This window comes from Python bivittatus, unplaced genomic scaffold, assembly GCF_059951505.1.
Source record: "Python bivittatus isolate LINGU-HERP-01145 unplaced genomic scaffold, Pbiv_v1 ctg000590_np1212, whole genome shotgun sequence".
NCBI classification, from domain to species: domain Eukaryota; kingdom Metazoa; phylum Chordata; class Lepidosauria; order Squamata; family Pythonidae; genus Python; species Python bivittatus.
The window spans coordinates 11,789,311-11,806,458 of NW_028277086.1; the positions used below are offsets into that span (position 1 = coordinate 11,789,311).

General features: G+C 40.9%; 1 protein-coding gene across 1 annotated transcript in view; it reads right to left on the minus strand.

Moving 5' to 3' along the window:
- NSMCE2 (NSE2 SUMO ligase component of SMC5/6 complex) overlaps window positions 1–17,148 on the minus strand; it is a 235,272-nt gene that overhangs the window by 195,939 nt on the left and 22,185 nt on the right. The window contains exon 3 of the mRNA XM_088148972.1: window positions 2,797–2,903. Within this exon, the coding sequence (XP_088005098.1) occupies window positions 2,797–2,903 (107 nt within the window). The remainder of the gene's footprint in view (window positions 1–2,796; window positions 2,904–17,148) is intronic.

A 17,148-nucleotide genomic window follows, 5' to 3' on the forward strand; every position in this document is an offset into this window, starting at 1 on the left:
TATTTGATTTTTTAATGCAGATCTCAGCCATCTATGATCAGCTAATAGCCGCATAAAAACTCTGTATGTTTGAAGTACTGTATTCTCTGTCCATGGCTTACGCTGCCTCATGACCAAAGAAAATAACGTTTGCTATTGGCTATTTGAATAGCAAGAGATCTCTCTGCATGTCCATGTATTTCTCAGTCTTCCCCAATCTGGTGCCCTCACAATATATTGAAAATTCAGATAGCTGCAGTCCTTGCACATACATCTGTACCTCTGTATGGCTCCCTGTTCTGGAAGTCTGGATTACAGTCCACTTGCAAAGCTATCTTGGCTTGTTTGAACTTTGTAATGTTTTAAGCAGATCTAAACTTTCCTCCTTTTTAAAAAATAAACTAAATAAAGATACCCTTAAGTCCAATCACTTAAATTTGATAATTTAATGTTGATCAATTTGAAGAAAGAGGGACGGAGAAATAAAAATAATCTAAGCCCACTGAAAAAGGAAAGTAACAGAAGCTGGGTTACCTTCCAGGTAAGCTAAAAGAAGCACAGAAGGGAGTTTCCACTTCAGCTCAAACAAAGGGTTTCCCAAGCCAATTGTTGGAAATATTACAGCAACTCAATTGCTTGCTTCTTATTCAATGGGCTGCTGAGTCAATCAAAAGAGGATGTTGGTGTGGTTCACCTGTCCTTTTGCTCTAACAGCAGCTTAAGTCAACAAATACTTGGCTTTCTCAGCTACGCACCTATACATTTTGATAGCAATCTTTCATTTTCAGCAGGCCCTTTTATTGTTTTATAAGTACCAAGGGTGAAGGATTATTTGAGGTAGAGAGAGAAAAAAAAAAAGAATACTCAGCTCTGGGAACTAGCAAGTGATCTCATGATTACTTACTCAACACCCACCAATCTGCCAAAAACAGCTACTGTGGCGGCTTATAATGAATGCCACTAAAAGTGATTCCTGTAAAGCAATCATGCTGACAGGGTCATCAGAGGTCAGCTCTTCATCAAAACAGCCTGGGTGTCACCATACATGTAAAATACATCAACCTGCTCAATCTGAAGTGTTCTGCCTATGATTTTTATTAATAACAAGGTAGAAAGAGCACTTTCTGCCAACACCCTTGCTTTGAAAGAGCAGGAATGCCAGTTCTGCCTTTCTACATCTCCATGGGCCCTTATCCTTTGTTTCCCCCTTAAGGTGTAGGACAAAGGCCTTGCTTCCAAAATAGACAGAACACCCAAGCCTTCTCAATCTGTGGAAACCATAACTATAACCAGAATTTCATCCTCCTTCCTCAGTCAATGCTTAAGTGATGGAACAGAGGCTAAGCAACTTATCCATCTCTTAGACCCCTTAAGACTCTTGAGGGATAAGGAATCTCTGGAAGAAAGGTCTAACCCAGCCTGCCAGTGAAGCTTGAAGCATGTCTGCAGACACAGCTTTGGCATGTTTCATGCTACAGCTTCTTTTCACTATGTCAATCCTGCCTCCATGCCTCCCACCACTTTCAGATCTATCCAAGCCACCTCTGAGTTCAACCAATCCTACAGTTTTTGCAACACCACCTGGTTGCTAACATTTCAGGTTACCCAATCATCTTGGCCAAACCAAGGCCCCTAAGAGATTCGGTGCTATAAATCATCAGAAAAGTCTTTCTTTGTTAATACTCCTCCCGCAAACTCTGACCTTCATTTCTACATAACAGCATCTCATTAGATAGATGAGACATCCCCAACCTAGTTACCTATAGATGTGTTGAGACTACAGCTCCCAGAATTCCTTAGGTTACTGTCTGAGGAATTCTGGGAGTTGTAGTCCCTGCACAGTAGCATGGCCCTAGGTTGGGACTGGATGGAGTAGATATTAATGACATGGTACTGTTTGTGTCTCAAAGTTTCTTAGTGTGGTCACTGTCCTTCTGCTCTATTCTATCACAGAAGTTTTTTTCTTCTTCTTTTTAATTAATCATCTTCCACATATAGCTATATAGCCCCTCTAATCTCTCCTTCCCCCCACCCCCAGGGATTTTGTTTTGCACAATTCAGAGTACTTCATAATTCCACTGAAATATTTCAAACAGTTTCCTCCCAGAATTTTGTACAAGCTTGCAAAAGTATGTCACTTGTTAGAGGTTGGCACAGAACAAACGCTGGGCTTATATAACATTTCTGATAACTTAAAGCATGTTTTTCAAACTGTGTTCCAAGGAACCTTACGATTAAGGCTAAGGTTAGAGAACCTGATGGGCTTCTGTGACAGTCTAGGGGCAACCCCCCCCCCCACCTTCATTCAAAGGCAGCTAATTTTTCACCACTACAACTTTAGCTCTTGATCTGGAGTTTGAAGACTTAAAAAAAAAAAAACTAATGGGTTCTGTAACTTGAAAAATGTTGAAAACCCCTGACTTAAAGTGTCTCAGATATACTTCCAAGGGAGCCACTAGTTTTATTCCAAGTTACAGAGAAAGAAAAAGAAGAAGAGTTGTTCCATCTTCCTTAGCCACTACAGATACCAGCTATAAAATTAAACAGTGCACAACAAAACACCCAAAGGGCCATTAGGAAAATAAATGATTCTCACATGAGTAGGACAGACACTGGCCACTGTTCTAAGACAGAAAAGGTACATATGAATACAGTTCTTATGTCTGTGACTCAGTTCCTAATTCACTATCTGTCACATGTTGAGAAAAGAAAAGTGATCTCATCCAATTAGTTAATCATTAGAGTGTTTCAAACTCTGGTTTGGTTTCATGACATGGGGAAGCTATAGAAGCTAGAGTAAAGATCAGCTACATTTACCTGATTTACTGTATCTTCAACGGCTTGCACATAATGACTCAATTCTCTGCTCATTGCAGCATATTCCAACATCACTTTTTCCACTGTGTTAATTTCTTCCAGGTCATCTGCAAAATAAACGTTTACTTAATTTAAAAAAATTGTACTTGCTCTTTCAGACAACTAGGGTCTAAAGAAGTTAGAGAGAACCAGAGAGACCAAAACATAGTAAGCGTATGCAAGAAAAAATCAGAGACAATATATTAGTTTAAATATATAAAAGCTACTTCCCTAAATGCTGCATTGATAGAAAACAGGGGACTGAGCAGCTTCTTTTAGAGGCCAGATCTAACCATAATTGATGGGGATCACAAATAGGGCTCTTTCAGTGATGGTTTGAGGGAAATTATCATGTTCTCTCCCTCATGAATTTCAAACCTGCTTTGACAGATTCTCTGTTTCAAAAGTCATTTGCTTGTACTCTACTTACTTACTCTACAAAATTCTTGTATTAAATGGCTGTTTACAATTTAAAAAACATATACATGTTTTAAATTGTATTTATAGTCATTTAATACATCAAGACATTATGTGAAGGCTTGCTGCATTAAAAATAAAGTAAGTAGCCCTAAATAAATATAATTAAATCAATATACCTTTTGTGCATCAAAGTATCGCTGTGCCAAGATCACAACTGCAATCATGGTCTACTATGGCTAAACATTTCATGGAATTCAAATATCTTTTTCTAGTTAAGTGTCAATACAGCAATTTGACTTTCCATACCAATAACATCAGCACTCACACACAGAGTGCTGCCACCACTTAAGATAGCACAGTTCAATTGTGGAACTCACCACTACAAGATCTAGTGAATATCACCAACCAGTCTTGTTGGGGCTTGGAAATTAAGGAGAGTCAGACCTGTTTAGTACTTGGATGGGAGACCACCAGAGAAAAGCTATGAGCTAGAGTGGAAAATTGAAAGTGTATCCCATAAGATGGCCACAACAACCACTTCCATACTGCTACCAAGTAAATTTGGATATCTGCATGTAATCTCCAGGAGTTGAGCCTCACGTGAAGGACTTTACTTTTAGAAAAGGATTAGACCATTCATGAAGGATTAGGTTATCAATGGCTACTAGCCTTTAGATTTTAGTAGCTATGGAACTCAAGTGAGAGTTTCCAGCCTGTGGGTTTCCTAGAAGACATCTGTTTTTTCTTGTGAGAACAGAATATGAGACTTGAAAAGCCTTCTCTTATTTTCTTATAAGTTTGCCTGCTGTACGCCTGGGGAAGATCAACCTGCAATCTATTAGGCTTAACAACCGAGTGTTTCCAATTGATGTGAAATGCCTACCTGCACCAAGATACAGGTAGTCCTGAGTTAAGAACGCCCGGGTTACAGATGACCCATAGTTAAGAACGGGGCCTACTGTAGCAAAATTTGAGTTAAATACACAACGATTCAAGTTAAATACACAATGGTTCAAGTTCATTATACAATACTACTTATACAGTATTATACAATAACACTGTCCTGCTTACATACAAATTTGACTTAAGGTCAGACCTTGGGAACAGAACTCATTCTTAAACTGGGAACTACCTGTATTCTGCTCCCAACTCTGTTGGTTAATCAAAGGAGGACAAAGTGGGTCTCTATGGAAATTATCTTCAACCTCTCTCCAGGAAATAGAGTTAATGAGCTTGTAACTCACAGATGAGTATAGATTTAAAATCTCTCTCTCTGTCTTTCTGAACCATCAGACACCGAACAGCAGAGAAGGTTTACAGTGAGTCTCATTAGCTCAGCTTATTGTCAAGAAGGGGTTAATATACAGAATTTTGGAAACTGAATAAGCCAAAACTCTAACGCTCATTTATTAGTAAATCAATTGAAGCAGGACCCCTTAGAGTTGTTTGAACCTCTTTTTCCTAGAATGCAGCACAGATGGGCTAAACATTCTTTTCCTAGATATGATTGACTCTGAAATACCCATTTGCTCATCATTAATTATGGTTTGAGATACTCCCATTTCTTTCCCAGCCCCAGAGATCTCTCTTATATCAACTAAGATTAATAGGAGAACTACTATTGGAGCCCCCATCTTTCCTGATCTGGTTTGGAGAAAAAGAAAAAGAAAGAAGACTTTTCCTTCCAATTTGTTTCCAACATTATATTTCTTTCTTAATTTTAAAGTGGCAACATTTAAATAAGGGCCAAGGATAGTGCTGTATTCAATCAATATCACTATTATATTTTACACTAAAAATCATTTACAGAATGTTACTCTGTGTTACTGTGCATGTAAACCTCTTGGTTGCTTAAACTATTTTTTCAAGTAGGAAGGAGAAATTTTAGCCACATTTTTGCATTTGAACAGTAGAGGTACGTGAAATGGTGGGATAATCACAAGATCTGTTCCCAAGAGGTTACACTCTTCTAAGCTATTACTTGGAAGAGAGCCATCAGTATCCATTTCTCCTTTTTGAAAACCCATTCCCATTTTATCTTCATACCAACCCCACAAGGGAGGATGGGTTAAAAATCCACAATAATCTGAAGGGAAGCTAACTAACTTAGTTTTGAATTTTAAGCCTCTCTGATATCTTTGTCCATTGCACTACATCAGCTGTCCACCAGGTTTCTCATGAAATATTTTTGACTGTTATTTTCAGCACCCATTAGATTTTATTCCCAACCTTCAAAAATATTATCCTCCTTTTCTGCTATTTTTGCTAATGTACATACAGAAGCAACATTCCTGTTATATGCATAACACACATTTTCCAGGTTCTTCAAAATGCAGACTGCATTTTTTCATGTTGTGCAATCAAAGGGCATTTTACAATTCTTGGGCAACCTCAGCTAATGTATTACTCAGAACAACACTTCCTTGGTTTTATGCAAGAAAGATTTTGCGAGAGAAAGAATGGTGTGTGTGTGTGTGTGTGTGTGTGTGTGTTATTTCGGTTACCAACACCTAATCATTAGGCAATCAGGGTATTTAGTGCAGAAGTTGTATTTAATGACTCATCATATTGCTCTAGAAATATTTAACAAAAATATGAATGCCCTCTCCTGTGGAACTATGGTTGAAACTATAATTAGCCCCCACTCTTTTAAATGTCAACCCTTATAAAATCAAATCTGAGTCAGCATTTTCTAACTCAACAAAAATAATAAAGGGTTGTCTGAGTTGGAAGAGCACCAACCAGAAGCTGTGCTTTGTCCACAGAACTGAAGCAAATCATAAGATTTATCTTTCCCCAAGAAAGGAGAACATATTATTTAAAAATTCAAACACATGTCTTTTAAGCTGACTTTTCACCTTTCCTCCAAATAACCCCTTTCTCCATTGCAACATATAATCTGGTATTGTTTTTCATGGAAAAGGCATGTAAACGGTACAAAAGTCCAGAGTTAGCTTCCTTTCCCATTGAGCAATTCCTTTTCTCGGCAGAGCCCATGACAGCATCACACAAACAAGCCACTTCCTAGCCAGGATGCTAGAGCTATCTCCAGTGCTTTCTCAGTTAGCTACAGCATCCCAACTAAAACACACAGGCTCAGTACCTTATGTACTATAGCAATGTTCCTCAACCTTGGCAACTTTAATATGTGTGGACTTCAACTCCCAGAATTCCCCAGCCAGCATTCTGGGAGTTAAAGTCCACATGTCTTAAAGTTGCCAAGGTTGAAAAACACTGTACTATAGCAATCTACCTTACTGCCTGCTCACCTAATGTTCCTCTTGGAAGGTCAAATTCTCAGATGAGTTATCTTAAACAGGGCTGGTTTCAGTTACTAAACAGGATTACAGCAATTCTTTCTATCTGGATCTAAGTTTAGAAACAACTTAGAAACATGCAAGTCACGTAAAACATAGCACAAATGCTCAGATTGTGCACAGTAAGGTGCACTCATGGCTTTTAAACTGTTTGCATATCCATTTCTGGTCTCAGTTTAAAGTAATGGGCTAAGTCCCTACAACTTGCTGAGCCACAAAGCTGCCAATCATATTTTTACATAGCACGTGGTACCAATTCAACCCATATAGTTGGCTTATAGTACAGTGTGTTGGGCAAAGGAAATGGGTTAATGGACAAAACAAGGAATAAACTAATAGGGGTAAACATGTCTTGTGAACATAGACATGGCAAACCACTGAAGATCTTTTTAGTGCCTAAGCATGTTACTTGATGGAAAGTGTCCACCTGAGCCTTAAGGCTGGTCTACTGCTATTGATACAAAGTCTTCTCTAACCTAGCATTTCCAGTTGCATAACCATCTCTCTGGAAAAATTCCTAAGACTCTATCTCTTCTTAAATGGACTGTGAATCTTTTTTGATTGAGAAAAGTATAATGGAAGACATCAGCCTTGTCAATTTCTGCATGTAGGATGGAGAGGGGACATCATCTTATCATTTGCTTCAGGCATCAGAATATCTTGAGCAGACCTGCTATCAGAACATTGTGCAAACATAAATTCCATAATTATGTGCTGAGTGAAGAGTTTTCCTTTGTCTATCACAAACCTCCTGTCAGTTAATTTTATTGGGGAAGTGCAAACCCATTTGGACTCAAAATTCTCGAAACCCCCCCTACAAGATGGACTGATGGGCTGAAGACAGCACTAAGAAAGAATTTCTCTAGTGGCATGGCTACATCATTTGGAATATTTAATGGTTCTTTTGGGGGTTCCAACCCAAGCTTTGTATTTATATGGCTACTGTCAATTTGGGACAAGAAGGTTGCATGCTTTACACCAGTGTTTCTCCATTCTGTTTTAGCTCATTACAGAAAATTGGCTTAATGGAGCATGTGAACCCAGAAACTGTGGCTACATAATGCTTAAAGTGAACTATGAAAAGCCTAATGTGTGAACACAGCCAAAGGAACAAGAAGGTAATAAGAGAAAGGCTAGAAGCCTCTTTCTCCAAAATATACCCAACTCTCAGACTTGGAAAAAGTGTCACTCACTGGTATCCAGGTGAAGTCATAGGCATCAGTCTTCAGAACAAACTCCTGACTCCTCCTTCCTGACACTTCATGCATGGCTACTTTCCCATGATCCTTTGGGCTGCAGCTCCACCACCAGCCAGGTGGCCAGTGAGCTTCCCTCCTTCAAAACTGACATGGATCACATTTCATGAATCATAAGGTTTGTTTGGCAAACAAATGTCACCTTCCTCTCTGGAATCTCAATGAATCATACCTGCAACTAATACTAACCTTCACTGACCTATACATCAGAACATTGATAAAACAAGAAATAACAGCAGTCACCATATATAGTATTCTCATCAGGGAGAGTGATTGGATGAACTGGTAGCTGAAAACCCTTGAACATACTAAGCAATGGCTTAATTGCTGTGGATCTTAGACTTTTTTTTAAAGGAGCTAATAAACAGGTGGAGCCCAACTGAGACAAGAAGGATATAAACTAATTATCTCTTACACTGCATTCTTCCGGGCTCAACAATCCACCCACAGTGCCTCTGTTGCTAATTTAATAATGATCTCAACAGAGACTAAATAGGCCTCTAATTTTTAGCATGTATATGCACAGTATGTGCACACTGTTTTAGATAGCAGAGCAGTGTTTCCCAATCTGGTGCTCTCCAAATGTGTTTGGATTGCAACTCCTGTTTTCCCCATCTATCACAACTTGGATGCTTGCTAGACAAAAATTTATACTCAAGCTCAAATACTAACATCTTGGGTCTCCTGCCCTATATACCAAGGAAAAAGAAAAGGAAGGAACACAGTTGTTTGTGTTTTGCTATTTCTTCTGTGTATGTCTCATTCTTCTTCTTAACCTTTCATTAATAATTCTCAGATGATAGGCCCCAAGAAGAAGTTACCTATCTATGCCAGAAGTTCACAATTATACCATGCCAACATGAAGCAGAATCTTTTTTTTTTTTTTAAGTTAACCTATTCACTGTTTGGCTAGAACCTTCTGAGGTGCAAAGTATGTACAGTACCCTATCACTATGACTTTTCCTATTGTCAGGTCCCACTGAATTGCAGTTCTATAAAGTCCCATCAAGCCAGATCATCAGTCCTCCTTATGCAGGCAGAATAAGCAGCATCTGTTATCAAGGGTATCTGCTAGGCTAGTGATAAGAATCTACAGTTTTCTGGATGGGTTGAACTACAACTCACAGTGGTCCCAAACAGCACAGCAAATACTGAAAGATGCTGAAAGTTATAGTTCAGCAACATCTAGAAGGCCAGAAATTCCTCACTCCTGCTTGAGGCTCTACTGACTGGTCTAGACTGCCTTGAGTATCTTCAATGAACTTCAACAACCAATGGAGACATATCAGATTTCTCAGCTTGAGCAGATCTCCTGGCCTCAGCTTCTCTGCCCAATCTGGCCTGTGACCATGTTTCTTCCCTCTCAGTTGCCTTGTATGATGCTTGACACCTGGTCCACCCATGACTCAGTTTCCTGCCTTTGATCTATATGACTGCCTATGCTACCTTGAGTCCATAGCTGCAAACTGTTGCAAAGCTAGAGTCCTCGCCTAGAAATCTCTTTCCTTAAACAGCTTCCATTTGAAAAAGAATGTTGCTTCCCCAAGTATTACATTAACTTCTCAAGTCCTTGGATGAGGCCCTAATGTGTGGGTCTGTGGTCATCTTTAGCAACACATGCCAGACATGTGGACTTTGAAACTGTTCCACAGAAATGCAACTGGTTTCCTTACACCTTTCTTTGCACTGACATGAAAAGGCCTTTTCATTTCCGAGGGCTTTTGAAGTATAATCAGCAACCTGAAATTTAAATTTTTGCACGTTCTGCTTGTTTACCTTCTGAACAAATGGATTATCAGTGTCTTTTAGCAACTGATTCATGACAACATTTATATTTCTTGCTGGGTTTTTCATCTTACTGCTTACCTCCGTCCACAGCCCTAAACATTCATTCAGTGGGAAGTTCAGAAGCAAATGGTTTCAGTAAATTAATCAGAAAAATAGTGCCTATGATTTAGTCTGTCAGACTCAGAATTTAATATTCAAAGGACAGCAAACTGGGGAAAGCTGAAATAAGGTTGACTTACAGACTAAGGGGACAAAGGAAATTTGAAAAAAAAAAAAAGCTGCCTAGTGATGTCAAAGGAAAGTTTCCTTTAATTCAAGTTCAATTCCCTGTTTTCTTCAAGGTTTTTTTTTTTTTATTACCCAGTTTAGCTACATCCCTAGGATTTCCTAGTGGTGTTCCATGCAACTACTAATCAGGACCAACCCTGCTTAGCTTTTTCAAGATCAGCCAAGGTCAGCTAGGTGCTGCCACCTGCTGGGACATAGTGAAGTGAACAGGTACAACAAAGCCAACATGTTGAAGGAGATTCAGTTTCCCCAGCTTATGTCTTACCTGCTCTTCGAGGTAGTCCTGGCAGGAAACCAAAACCATAAGTACCAATACTACCTTTATTGTAAGGTTAGAGTAACAGAACTTTGCAAGTCTGAAAGCCCTTCCCTCCTCCCTTGCCTTTACTTTCCCGAGAACCAAGGAGGGGCCTTTCTGAGGCTCTTTCTCCATCCCCATTCCTGCTTTGGACTCAGATTTCTCTTATCAGACTCTTGTCTAGGCTGCGGCTCTTTTTCCTGTCTCCCAAGGTTATTCTCACAGCCCATTACAGTTATTTATGGGGGAAATTATGGAATTTTATGGCATGGAGTTGCCCCATCAGGCCCAAGGAGAAAAGGCAGACATATGATAAAGCAATGATGTGGAAGCTTTGTAGAATACCTGAACGGTAAAGCTGCTTGCAAGAATTATGCACTTTACCTACAATTCCTTAAGTTAAAACGTGTTTCTCAACCTGGGCAACTTGAAGATACATGGACTTCCAGAAGTCCAGAAGTCCATTTCCAGAATTCCCCAGCCTGAAATCCACACATCTTCAAGTTGCCCAGGATGAGAAACACTGGGTTAAAGGAAAGACATAACAGTAATAATTTCAAGGGCAACACTTGTAAATACCAGAGAATGAAGATAAGTTGGGGGGCAGGTCTTTAAATGAGGACATAAAGATTTCATTTTTCCTGCCTTGGCAATGTGTTCTCCTCAGCCTTATTACTTTCCTACTCCCCTATTTATCCAACATGCTATTAATTGTTATTTATAAACATAACCCACTCTAATACAAAGGTTCAAAATGTACACTTCTATCACCAGCGTTAATGCACCATACAGAACGCTTAGCTCTGATCATTTTTGTTCCTCTTAATGTCTCATACCCTGATGCTATCTGGGTCATTTTCTCATTTTTTCCACCCTTCCCCAGTTAAAGCTACTCCTCTCCTGTCCTAGTTCACATTACTGAACCATTTGATTTATTTATCTCACTGGACTGTGCTATAACTAATGAAAAAACCCTCCAGATTTACTCACTGGGATCAAGATGAAATAATGCATGGAGGTTAATTGAGGAACTATTCACATTCAAAGGCATTCTTGACCGCTGGATGTTTTGTGCTGCTTCCATCTGAGAATTAACAGTCCAATAAACATCATTTAGCCTGCAAATTCCCCAGTTGGGAAATGATTGCACATTCTGATAAATTGATGGTACTAATAGGTATCAAAACCCCGAAACCCATAACGACAGATATATATATAGTCACACAACAACTCATTTATATTTCATTAAAAAGCCCCTAACATCTCCCACTCAATGTTCAGTGTAACCTAGAGATAAAAAAGAGGAATAAAAGGGTGGGGGCCCAGCAGGAAGTCTTGATCCAAGATAATTCTACAGACACAAAGTAGAGGAGATGCATTTTTAAAGCTGAGTTCAATCTCCAGCCATATAAGGCTCCAACTTCAGAGGCAGGCACTGACCGTTGTGATCCATTCCATTATCCCACCCAGTTCCTCCTGCCTGAGGTGACCTGGCTGTGTCCTAAGTGCTTGTTTCTCACCTTGCTGGCAAATATCACTTTTGGGCATGCAGTGTTTTGGAGTATAAAGGTACCAGATCTGCAACACCCAAAAGATCCTGCATCTTTTCCTGAGATGCAGCTGCTGGGTGAAAAGATGGAGATGTTCTAAGGTACTTCAGAGAGGTGCTGGTGCACTCCCAATCCCCTTTTTTGGAGATCAAATCCACAGCACTGCACAGTCTTAACTGCTTGTTTCTTGGCTTACTTGTCAGCTGTAAAAGGATGACAAATGATGGCTGAGCCAGGTCAGAAGAACAGGGCTAATGAACCCACCCTGGGAGGGAATGCTAGAACAAGGCAGGCCAAGGGGAGAAGATGGCAGGAGGGTAAGGTGAGAGGAAGGAACAGCAGCACGCAAAAAGCTGAACATCAGATCAGACACAAAAAGGAATCATGAGCTTGCCATCTCCTGAACTGGAGCTGGGACCCTGTCCTTGCAGAAAACTAGGATATGGGAACCAGCTCCAGTAAGCCAGCTCCAGTCAGTAAGGGAGCCAAAAGCAGGTTGAATCCCATAGTGGGTTGGTTCTTTGGAGAAAGCATCAAAAAACCTCCCGTGTCAACTGAATTCCCTGGTTCCAACTGGCTTGATTCTGCAACAGATTATGTGCCATCAAGGTGGTGTTGACTCTTAGCAACCACACAGACAGATGTTCACCTGGACAATTTGTCCTCAACCTGACCCTTCAGATTTTCCAACCCACTGCCACTGTAAGTCAGTCCATCCACCTTCCTGCTGCATCCTCATTTTCTCTTTTCTTCCACCTTTCCCAGCATTAGAGACCTAAGCTTTCACAAAAAATGAAGAAGGACCATGGGTTGCTGCAACTGTCATAAGTGCAAGCCAGTTGCCAAGTGCATGAATTGAGCCTGGTCATTTGTGCCTTGAGTGAGAAACATTTGTTCAATTATCCATTTGGATCTGCAGCAGAACTTTCTTAAAATAGATGCATTACAAATTGAAGCTTGAGGTCTTCTACAGTGGGGCAAAAAAGTATTTAGTCAGCCACCAATTGTGCAAGTTCTCCCACTTAAAAAGATGAGAGAGGCCTGTAATTTTCATCATAGGTATACCTCAACTATGAGAGACAAAATGAGAAAAAAAATCCAGAAAATCACATTGTCTGATTTTTAAAGAATTTATTTGCAAATCATGGTATACTGTACTTCCAAACAGATATCCTGTCCCTTCTCATGTTGGGCCATCAGTACTGGCCATCTTATGATAAACTATGGCTTGTTTTTTTGAATACAGGTGGGCCTTGCTTACTGACTACTCATTCAGTGGCCATTTGAAGTTGCGACAGCACTGAATGAGGGATACTTACGACCAGTCCTTGAAGCTCCAGCTGTTGTACCACCCCCACGGTCATGTGATCGCAATTCATGCACTTGGCAACTGGCTTGCACTTATGACAGTTGCAGCAACCCATGGTCATGTGATCTCCATTTGCAATCTTCTTTTTCAGCTTCCCACAAGCAAAGTCAGTGGGGAAGCCAGCAGGGAAGGTCTCAAGTGACTCCAATAAATCCCCCCTGGCCTCCCTGCACTTGCGCCAAGCTGCAGCCTCCTTTCCCCGGCCTCCCTGCGCTCACGCAGCATCACAACCTCCTTCCCCCAGCCTCTCTACACTCACATACAGCCTGAGGTGGGCCTCCCCCAGCCCCCCACAGCCCCCCTCCCCACAGCACCCCCACACTCCTTATCTGGGACTCCTGCCATTTCCCACTTAACTATTTCTGCGTCTTAGAGTTATGATGGCAACCAGGACTGCTGGGATTGTCGTCACTGAGCAATGCAGTCATGTGATGTTGTGCTTTACCACCGCATCATTTAGTGACAGCAATCCTAGTCCCAATTGCCATTGTAACCTGAGGACTACCTATAAATTACAACTGGTTAGATTCACACCGCTAAGTGCAAACCAAACCACATTCTGGTTCAGCTTGTTAACAGGCCACATTGTGACTGGATTTAAGGAACTGATTAAGCCATGGTTTGCTTAAATCACATGAATGAGATCACATTCCATGCTAAATCATTATTAATTTCACCGTGAACTGTTAAATAAGTCACCTTTGGCTAGATTCATGCAACAGAGTATATCATAAACCATGGTTTACAAGCCCACAGTGGTTGGGTTCACACAATATTCTAAGCCAAAACTAAACACTACAGCTAAGTGCAAGGTGTGAATTGACCCTGTTCCTGAAATGAGTGCAGGGTGGAAGCGAGAAGAACCCTTTCTTTCCAGACCCTTTAGAAAAGTGTTTTTCAACCTTGGCAACTTGAAGATGTGTGGACTTCAATTCCCAGAATTCCCCAGCCATCATAGCTGGCTGGGGAATTCTGGGAGTTGAAGTCCACACATCTTCAAGTTGCCAAGGTTGAAAAACACTGCTCTAGACCAAGGTGGTTTTAAAGCTTCTTCTTTTATCCTTCATTAAAGGCTCCCAAGGAGCTTTGAAACTAATGAGACTGGATAAAGTATACTCTTTTAATACATTATTCAACTCCCACGGACTGTCACAGACAGACAGTTTCAGAATTAACAAGGTCAAACTTGTACCCATGGGGAGCCTTGGAACTAATGGGAGTAGGTGAAGTCGGTCCTTTATTATTTCACTCCACACCCGCGCATTATTGCAGAAGGCAGCAGATTCAAAGTTGAAAAAGAAGGGCAGTTTTGCCACCAGGTTAAGACTAAGTACTTGAGTACTCTGCTGACTTCATCAGCTTTATTATTTCATTCCTTTCAAACTGCATAAACTAACTCCTGGTGACAGTGACTCATGCCTTGGATCGCCACTGAGGTGGACTACTGCAACGTGCTTGAAGTGGGCTACCTTTAGAGATGACTCAGAAGCTGCAGCAGTCCAGAATGCAGCAGCCAGACTGCCAGCAGGACAACCTTGCCATGGCAAAGTAATACCAGTTCTTAGTAGGCTTTCTACTAAGTGTGGGCTCTTTATGGCATAGCCACAAATTGCCTCGGGCACCACCACGCAGAACTCAATCTGCTCATCCACCTAGGGAGGCCATGCCGAGAATTCCCCCCCACCAGAAGTACATGGGGGCTAGGCAGACCTTCCCTATCATGGCCCCCCACTTTGGAAGACACTTCCTCCAGAAGTATGGTTAGCCCTTTCCTCCATGCATTTCACAATACAGTTATACCATATTACTCCAGTGTGCCTTGGGGTCAAACTGACTAATTACTAGCGCTCCTTTTCCATAAATATCATATTATTGTTTTTATCCTGTGGATTACTGTATCACTCCACTTTGTTGTTTGCTGACCAGGGCTGCAATTGTTTAGAGCAGTGTTTCTCAATCTTGACAACTTTAAGATGTGTGGACTTCAACTCCCAGAATTCTCAGAAAACATGAAAACGAGGTTGAATCCTAAGAAGGAAGTTGGGTTCCACTAATGACATAATATCTTTCATAATATTATTTCATCACCATTAAACAACTGGTTTATTTTCTGGGGAATTCTGGGAATTGAGTTCTTGACATCTTAAAGGTGTCAAGCTTGAGAAACACCAGTTTAGGGCATCTTGCAACTATGGCAAATCAATAAATAAATGATGGCCACTGAAAACGAAATCCTCAGATCCAGATGAGGATCTGGAAACAGGGAAACATATCCATCATCTTCCCCATTTCCTAGGATAACGGCAGGACCAGAAATGAAGCTTGTGGCAGCAAAGGCTTGCATAAATACACCCTCACTTTCAGTGAAACCTGTCATTTTGACTTTCTGTCATAGATCACCATCGCCACAAAGAATTATCTCCATTAATTTGGCCCAAGCAAGGAGACAGAGGCCTATCAATGTGAATCATCATGCAAGAAATCCTTTTAATTCATCATCTATCTGCTGTTTCAGCTGTTTTTAGGAAGTGCTTTATGTTGCTTTATTATCTCTTTACTTATTGGTGCTTTCTTCTCCCTGGTTTGAATTGCTGAAGCGCTAGTCTTAAAAACATTTGCTAAACTGCTCGGGGGATACTTGCTTGGAACAGCAAGGCAGTAAATTTAACCGACCTTGGTTGAGCTGAAAAAGCTCAACGGAGTCAAACTCAATTAGTTCTTGGATAAGAGACCACCAGGAACAGTCGAAGGCTAGACTGACGAGTTGAAAAACCATCCCAAAAGTTGCAATGATAAAGCATTTCCGCATTGGTACCAAGGATGAGTATCCCTATTAAGTCACCAAGAGTCAAATTTGATACAAAGGAGATTTTACTTAACATAGAGATGCCACAGTTTGAACCTACAACCTTCTGTGGACAAACTTGTTCCAGCACTGAGTTATGAGCTTTCTCCTTTCTATACCCGCCCCCGCCCCCCACATGGAGTGGTGATCTCTGAACCCTTTTGAACATTGTACTTCTATGATTCTGGCCCACCTAAAGTAGCATTCTGGAATTTGAGTCTGCACTGACCATCAAATTTTAATTAACCTACTGGTTTTCTTTTAGTACAAACAGAAACACCCCATTAAAAAAGAATAAGCACTTACTGATGGCAGCTAAAGGCATAGCTCATTTTGGATTCAGGAAGACAGAAACTGCACCATCAAGTGGCGAAAAAAGGGATAGGTAATGTATGGCTGTGAGAGCTGGACCATAAAAAAGGCTGAGCGCCGAAGAATTGATGCCTTTGAACTGTGGTGCTGGAGAAGACTCTTGAGAGTCCCCTGGACTGCTAGGAGGTCAAACCAGTCAATCTTAAAGGAAATCAACCCTGATTGCTCATTGGAAGGATCGATAATGAAGCTCAAGCTCAGATACTTTGGTCACCTAATGCGAAGAGAGATCTCTTTGGAGAAGACCCTGATGCTGGGAAAGATTGAAGGCAAAAGGAGAAGAGGACAGCAGAGGATGAGATGGTTAGATAGCATCACTGAAGCAATGAGCATGAAACTGAGCAAACTCAGGGAGGCAGTGAAGGACAGGAAGGCCTGGCGCAATACGGTTCATGGGGTCACGAAGAGTCAGACACGACTTAACGACTAAACAACAACAAGAAAAATCAGGAGTTATTTATATTGAATTTGGGATGCTGACTGAGGCCAGGCTGTGTTGGAATAAAGCTAATAGTCTGAGGTCCTATAACACAGCCTGCTCCCTTCTATCAGCTACCAAACAAGATAGAGGGAAAGGTGTGAGGAGATTTATTTCCACAAGGGCCTGTCAGTCTTTCCTACGTAGTTGCTCTTCAGATGTGCTGGACCTCAATTCCTACAATCCCCTACCAGCTTGGGATTATGGGAAAAGATCTAACATATCTGGAAGAGCCACCCCTGGGGAAAGTTGTGCTTCGTGATACTATTGATAAGGAAGTTGGATTTTTGCAGAGAAGAATTTTCCTCCAATGCTTTAGTTATAATGCAATG